This window comes from Melampsora larici-populina, assembly GCF_000204055.1.
Source record: "Melampsora larici-populina 98AG31 unplaced genomic scaffold MELLAscaffold_114, whole genome shotgun sequence".
Taxonomy (NCBI): domain Eukaryota; kingdom Fungi; phylum Basidiomycota; class Pucciniomycetes; order Pucciniales; family Melampsoraceae; genus Melampsora; species Melampsora laricis-populina.
In genome coordinates, this window is record NW_006768878.1 from 37657 (window position 1) to 44478 (window position 6822).

Here is a 6822-nt window from a genome sequence, read left to right on the forward strand (position 1 = left end):
TGAAAAGATGTGTTACGAAAGGAAACACGGAGGAGCATCTCTTAGTCCGGAGATAGTTTGAAGACAAAGATTAACACTCTTACATCGGCGGTGGTAGGTAAAATGGTAGAAATCAACACAGAATTAGGCATGGTTGTTGTAGATATATGGTGTTTTTTTAGATATATTATATGTTGTTTGTGTGTGCTTTGCGGGATGAATGAGTCGTATTAGCTTGATTTAAGGCAATCAAGCCAGGGCCAATCTCAGTCAATCTAATAACAGAAGGGTCCTGTGTGTGTAAGTGATGTAATTGTTCAAACCAGAAACCATCCAAACCCTTGATCAAGGGTCAAGGAATGTCATTCTGTTGTCTGGTAAGCTGCTCATGAAATTGAACTAGACCCCTAAATGGTAATTTTTTTGATTGCAAATATCATCAAGGTAAGAACGGTTGCTAAGGTATGTAATGCAAAAAAAGATTGGATACAAAAAAAATCATACATATAGAAGGTACACATATTTAAAGATGATTAAAATAGGTTAAAAAGGGAGGTAGTCGTTTGATGGAGGAAGGGCTTGATGGTCACATGTAGTGTATTAACTTTGTGCTTGCGAGTCCTCCTCATTGTGAGCAGCACCCTTACCATGGCCAGAAACTTTCTTAAACTCGTCTGACCAGAAATCACGAGCTTCAGCCACCGTGGCTCCAGGTTGAGTATTAAACCTCAGTTGCATGGTTTCAGGCCCAACTAATTCGACCCAAGCACGATAGCGATACATCGTCTTAGTCAGTACCCATTGATCTCCAAAATGTACAACCCATGTCTCCCTTGGGTCTCCATCAAGAGTGTCGTAATACCAGGCGACCAGGCTTGACAGCAGTTCCGTCTTAGCTGGCCAGCCTTTTTTCCGCTTTGGAGAGGCTGAGGTGCTAGAGAAGAGAAGCATATGTGAGCAATTGATCTCAATTAGATAGAAGTTAGAGAGTTCTGCCCGACATACACGGTAGCTTTTCCCTTTGTTTCTCCCTTCCCAGAGGGACTAGCTTTGTCCTGGCGTTCTTCAACCGTTGGTGTGGGTGATAGAGTCAAGTCAACTTCAATACGAGTGGGGGGAGTTGCTGGACGCGCAATCGAGGAGGGGATGGTCTGTTGGGTTGATTCTCCGAGCAGGTTGCCAATGGGGGAATTGTTAGGGTGAGGTTGTTCTTGCGAGTTTGAAGGTGACGCTGTTGAGGTTTGATCTGTGGACAATTGATTTTCGCAAATGGCGGGAAGATCTTTTTTGGATAGAAAGGCTGAAGCGGGTATAGCTAGATTCCCAGGTGATCCTTTGTTCAAGACCTTCGCTGATGGCATCAGAGCATGATGGGGTACATCAACATTGGGAAGTCGAACAATGATGGACCGTTGTCCGTCTGGTAACTGATGAGGGTAATTGACCATCGTGTCCATCTAAAAGAAAGGGAGAGAGTGTGTTCCAAAACCGATATCAGCACGAATGCCCGGTTTTCCATGACAAATTCGTGAATCGCTGACCCAGGAATTCAAAGTGTGATCCCACACACTCAGAGCGCCGTCCCATTCCGGTCCCACCGCTGTCGTTACGGCCTGCAGGAGTAGATCGCTCTGGTTAAGATAGACTACTGGCCACTGAGGGAAGTATGCTGCGATCGGTTTGGAGGCAGCTGACTATCCCAAGTGATTGATCGACTCAGCCAGGCAAAGGGTGAATGCTGATAAACCTAAGACCTAACTCACGTTGACCCATAATGAGATCGTGGCCATCTTGGCAGTGTCGATGAGGGTTTCTTTTTTGCGGTTGTCAGCCTCTGCTCTGTCAGCACGATTCTTCTGAAGCATGACTATAGATTCAATGGGCATGCGCTGGCCGAGTGTATTTGCAAACTGAGCCCACTTATGAGGGTTTGAGGCGGAAGCTGGAGCTGGAGATGGAGCTGATCGACGTGGGGCAGATCCGGTTGCAGTTTGCTGGCGAGGCGTGCTTGCTTTACTCGCTTGGATCTCACTCAATTGGGTAAATTGCTGAGCAGTGATTCCGAGATGCTGGAGGGTTTGATGAGTGATCTCCTGAGTTTTTGGTTGAATCGGTGCGACTTTCGAGGATCGAGAGTGTTTCGAACAAGACATTGACCCGTATGCCGTGCAACACTGTACAAAAAGATAATACAAACATGTCAATTAAGGTCAAGCAAACCAAGTCCATGATACACTAATCACGTACACCCAGGCAGTATTGGTGGGGGCACTCCTTGTTTGCCGCCTTCTTGTGGTTCTGCGACACTTTTCCTTCATATATCCGTTTGCATAGCAAGCCTGTTTTAGCCGGTGATGTGCGTGCATGAGATCTGTTCTTGGAGTAAGGTTGATACCGGCCATTGGAGGGTTGAGGCGCAGGCGCATCATCTAGTACCTCGCCCTTTGGTGAGACGCGTGGACCCCAGTCGCTCTTTACCGAGATGATTGGTCTTGCAGTGCCAAGGTTGATGAGAGCCAACTCGTGGTTGAGCTGGTCACAACGCCAGGTCTTCCAGTTGTGACCGTTGTTGGGGGTGGGGCACTGTGTCACATCAAAACAATCAGACTCAATCGAATAATTGCCGGAGTGGCGCAACAACTGACCCCAATAAGCCAAGAGTCATAATTCGCCGTGTGGTAAACCATTTCGGTGGAGCACACAGGACATAGTAGGCCGGTGGGTCCTCTTCGGCCTCGTGGGTCAGGTGTCGGTAGCGTTAGAATGTGGGGTTTGGCCTTTTCGTAGTGAGCATGAATGAGTGTGGGGCACACCATCCTAGGTATGAGGATGCGGTACGGCGGCTTGGTTCGAAAGTGAAGGTTGTCATATTGATTTTGAAAAGGGTGACAATAAAAAAAAGCAGGCGCGTAAAAAATTTTCTTGAGACACGGAGACGACAAAGTAAATGCTGAGCTGGTGACATCTCAACGGGGGTGACCTGTAGGTGTTTCTGACTTATAATTTGTGACTTTGTGATTATGGCATGTTGTGTACGTAAGCTTGTACACATGCTATTACCGGGGGACTGTATTCCCAATTTCTCAATTCTCACATTCCCAGCGAGGTTCCCCGGATTCTCCGCCGCTCCCATCAGGTGGCCGAGGAGCGCCAGTTGCGCCAAAACGACAAAATGTCAAATTGCCCCTTTTCTGCCCCGATTAGGGCCCTGTCCAGCCCGCTCGGACTGGTACTCCACGGTATCGGCTATTCGATTAGCGATTAGCCCGGGAGCCTCCTCAGCATCTGCTGAAAATGGTTGCCTCTTTCAAAAGGCACGCATTGTAAGATGTGTCCATGAGAAATGTGAGCGCGCTCTTTAAGAAGAAAAATTACCCGATAGAGGTAAATTTCGAGAGCGAACAAACTACTTTGAGAAGCTACAATCCCCAAATGGTTATAGATTAAAGGTCTAGAGACCCTTTACCAAAGGAGCCACTACTACGTCACCGTCAAATTAAAAAACAAGTGGAGGATATTTAGTTTATATAACCAACTGCTCTCTCAAGTCTTAGTTTGTTCCCTCGTCCGATTCCTTTACTAAATTTATTGCTACAATAATTCTTTCTCATTTCCGAGATTATCCAATCTTTATTGAATAACTATTTTCGAAATTTCCTTTACATCAAAAAATGTTTTAACAAAAAGAAAAAAAATTAATTTCCAGTCATATTTCCTTTAGAAGCTTAATATAACACACTTATACACATCCTTACACTTAGTCTAAAGCTTATCCGAATAACCAATCCTGTTATAATCCATAGCGGAAACTCTTCTTCAAAGCTACCGTCATCATTTCTACCTAATCCCTGATTACTTATCACAACTATGGCTAGCGCAGAATCAAGAGCCATTCGGGCAAATCGAAGAGCAAACGGTATTGTATCCCACGCTACAAATACACAAATCCAGAATTCCTCTATCGACGGAGAAGACCTACCACCAGATGCCGAGGCAGACGTAGGAGAAGACTCATTCTCAACTGGAGATCCAGGAGGAAGCGGGAAGATTAATCAAAATCTCAACCAATTGCTAAATATCCAACCTAACAACACGGCAGAAGATCGGCTTATCGATCAAGGACTAATCAATATCTCAGACTCTGACAGCTCAGAATTGGAGAACGCCGACGGGGAGAAGTCAGAAGACGACAGATCACGTAAAAGTCAAGCAATTACAGAATCAAGAGATACACCATCTAATGACTTCGCCGAATCTAGCGAAAGCGACGACTCCTCATCAAGCCCCTCTGATTCTGAAAGTGAAACAGATGATTCGGACTCCTCAAGCTCGACAGACTCATCAGAGACATCTAGCTCAGATTCTTCATCCATATCCTCAGGCTCTGGTTCAGACACGGAATCTTCGAACAGAAGCAACAGCTCATCCTCTTCTTCGGAAGAAGGAGAAGAAGATAAGCATAAGAAGAAGAAACGTAAGAGTAGTTCTCATTCCATAGTTTAATTTTGAATCACACAAACTCCTCTACCCTTCACCACCAAAGAAAAATCCAATTCATTTCCCCAAAATAATCCATATAAGATTCAGCTAGAGGACATGCTAGTGGAAAAGACATAACCCACACTTAAGCTTCCTCGCGATCTACTTCCAAATATAAATGCTCGAGAATCTCGCATATACAGATTTAAAATCTCCTTCGTATTCCAAATCACTAGAAAATCATAGTATTCATCCCAGATACGATTCATGAACCTGTTCATCTATATTATCCACCTACTCCATCCCTTTCCGTGTTATCCACCTACTCCATCCCTTTCCATCATAACCATACCTCTGAAAAAGAGCGATTGCTGATTAGCAATACGGGTTGTCTATGTTTTGTCTAAACAGGCACTACAAAGAAACCGAAGAAACAAAAAAGAACAAAAACAAAGAAACAATCGAAAAGGAAGGATAAGGCTAAGAAGTCAAAAAACAAGAAAGACAAGAAGAGAAAGAAGAAATCTTCAAAGAAAGCTAAAAGTGTGATAGAAATCGACATTGGATCTGTCCCTACAGGAGACCTTATTACATTGCAGGTTAGCATTAAAATCCCTAATCACGATTTCGTTAGTATATATAAAAATATCTAACATAAGATACTGCAAAGCCGTTTTGGGGAGACCAGATGTCAGATCTCCACACCTCCATCCCCCTTACAGTGTTCGATCAAACTTTCGCCAGAGCTGACAAAGATGAGCATAATCGAAACCACAACTCAACTTCCTCTAAGAACAAGACCAATAAAGGCCTTAACGCCCCATCAGAATATCGCCTAACTTTCGGTGAATGGTCCGAATGCATGAGCTTATTTAGACGGTACCTGTCTAAATACTACGGCCAGAAACCCCTCGCGAAACGCTTACAACTTCATATCGAAAACGTCAAATCCATTAAACGTTCTACTGAGTGCTGGATGACAGCTTTAAGATATGACATCCTAGTTCGAGAACAAGTCTTCGTGAAACGAGAAGGGAAGACTCGAATGAAGGACATAGGAACCCGTATGGCCCAATACGAAAACCAGGCTAAAGATAAATCACTCAGATTAGGAGAAGCCAACTGTAGAGATACGAACCCGTACGCAGAAGGCGGCCGATTCGAATCTCGTCACCCAGAAACAGGAGCCTTCATGTAAGCATATCAACAATGTGTAGAAAAGTCATCATACGATCCTAAAATTACTCCGCACCTTACCTGTAGGCATCATAAACCTCAGCAACCATATGGAAGTAGAAGCCATAGCGGACCTAACCAAGAAAGCCAACCCCTCAAACGCAAAAGAGGAAGACGAGGAGGACATAACACACCCCAACAACCAATGGGACCTAGACCAACAAACGGTCAGCAATCCCAACATACAGGTCACCACCCTCTCCCTCCAAACCCTACCTTGTATCAAAATCAACTTCCCCTCCCAGCAGCAACCCCGATGGCGAACAACCGTTTCCCTAGCAGAGGAAGTAGAGGTGGATGGAGAGGAGGTAGAGGCGGATATCACAACCAGCGAAATGATGGGTAAGCGGAATATAAGATCCCATCAGCTAGACAACCCTTTCCTTTTCCAGTTTCCTTTCCTTCACATGATCCCTGTATGTAAGCAATGATATTCTTACGACGTCCTGTTTCAATTAATTTCACAATCTATCAAACATAATCAATAACTTAGCAAGAAAACAATTTTCATATCATCTTTAGCATATTTTCCCCTACAATCTCCCTACATTTATAATCTTTCTTTGTACAAAAACGTACAGACCTGTCTTTATTATACTTCCTACCTTTACTCTGTAATTATTTGAAATAAAATATTCGTGTTTATAATTGAAACTTACGCACCACGAAAAATTGCCCCCAGTTCGTTCAGGGTCCAAGAAACAAGGAAGAGTGAAAAGCCAAATACACCTCTACCAGGCCCAAGCTCCCCACCAGAGGGAAGAACAACCATTTGGCCAAAAGGAGTCAAATGCGACATGAAGATTAACGCCTGGCGCAAAGCACTAGAGAAACATCACCTCTTACCACGATTACAGTTTATCATTGACGGTTTTCGAGAAGGTTTCGACCAAGGAATCCCTGAACATTCCATAGAAGGACTCCCGTTTTTCTGCCCTCCCAACCACCAATCAGCCCTCTCTGCAAGGGAAGATATCGAGAAGAATCTAAAACAAGAAGTAGAAGCTGGTCGTATGTACGGCCCTTATAAGAAAGACGAGATGGCTACTAGATACAAATTCTTCAGATCAAGCCCCCTTGGAGCCGTCGTAAACGGCGACGGATCCTTTCGCCCAATAAATGATCTTT

General features: G+C 44.3%; 3 protein-coding genes across 3 annotated transcripts; 2 read left to right on the forward strand and 1 right to left on the reverse strand.

The window, feature by feature from the left end:
* Window positions 1-579: 579 nt before the first annotated feature.
* MELLADRAFT_114128 (uncharacterized protein) lies at window positions 580-2795 on the reverse strand (the record flags this gene model as incomplete). Its single annotated transcript, XM_007418946.1, has 6 exons — window positions 580-913; window positions 985-1436; window positions 1521-1673; window positions 1743-2153; window positions 2227-2562; window positions 2625-2795. 6 exons carry the CDS (start codon window positions 2793-2795, stop codon window positions 580-582), a joined length of 1857 nt encoding a protein of 618 aa, XP_007419008.1.
* A 1051-nt stretch (window positions 2796-3846) lies between these two features.
* Window positions 3847-4482, forward strand: MELLADRAFT_114129 (uncharacterized protein; the record flags this gene model as incomplete). The annotated part of the gene is made up of 1 exon (XM_007418936.1): window positions 3847-4482. The coding sequence occupies one exon, from the start codon at window positions 3847-3849 to the stop codon at window positions 4480-4482; it is 636 nt and encodes a 211-aa protein (XP_007418998.1).
* A 664-nt stretch (window positions 4483-5146) lies between these two features.
* On the forward strand, window positions 5147-6040 carry MELLADRAFT_114130 (uncharacterized protein; the record flags this gene model as incomplete). The annotated part of the gene is made up of 2 exons (XM_007418937.1): window positions 5147-5652; window positions 5722-6040. The coding sequence occupies 2 exons, from the start codon at window positions 5147-5149 to the stop codon at window positions 6038-6040; spliced, it is 825 nt and encodes a 274-aa protein (XP_007418999.1).
* Window positions 6041-6822: the final 782 nt, after the last annotated feature.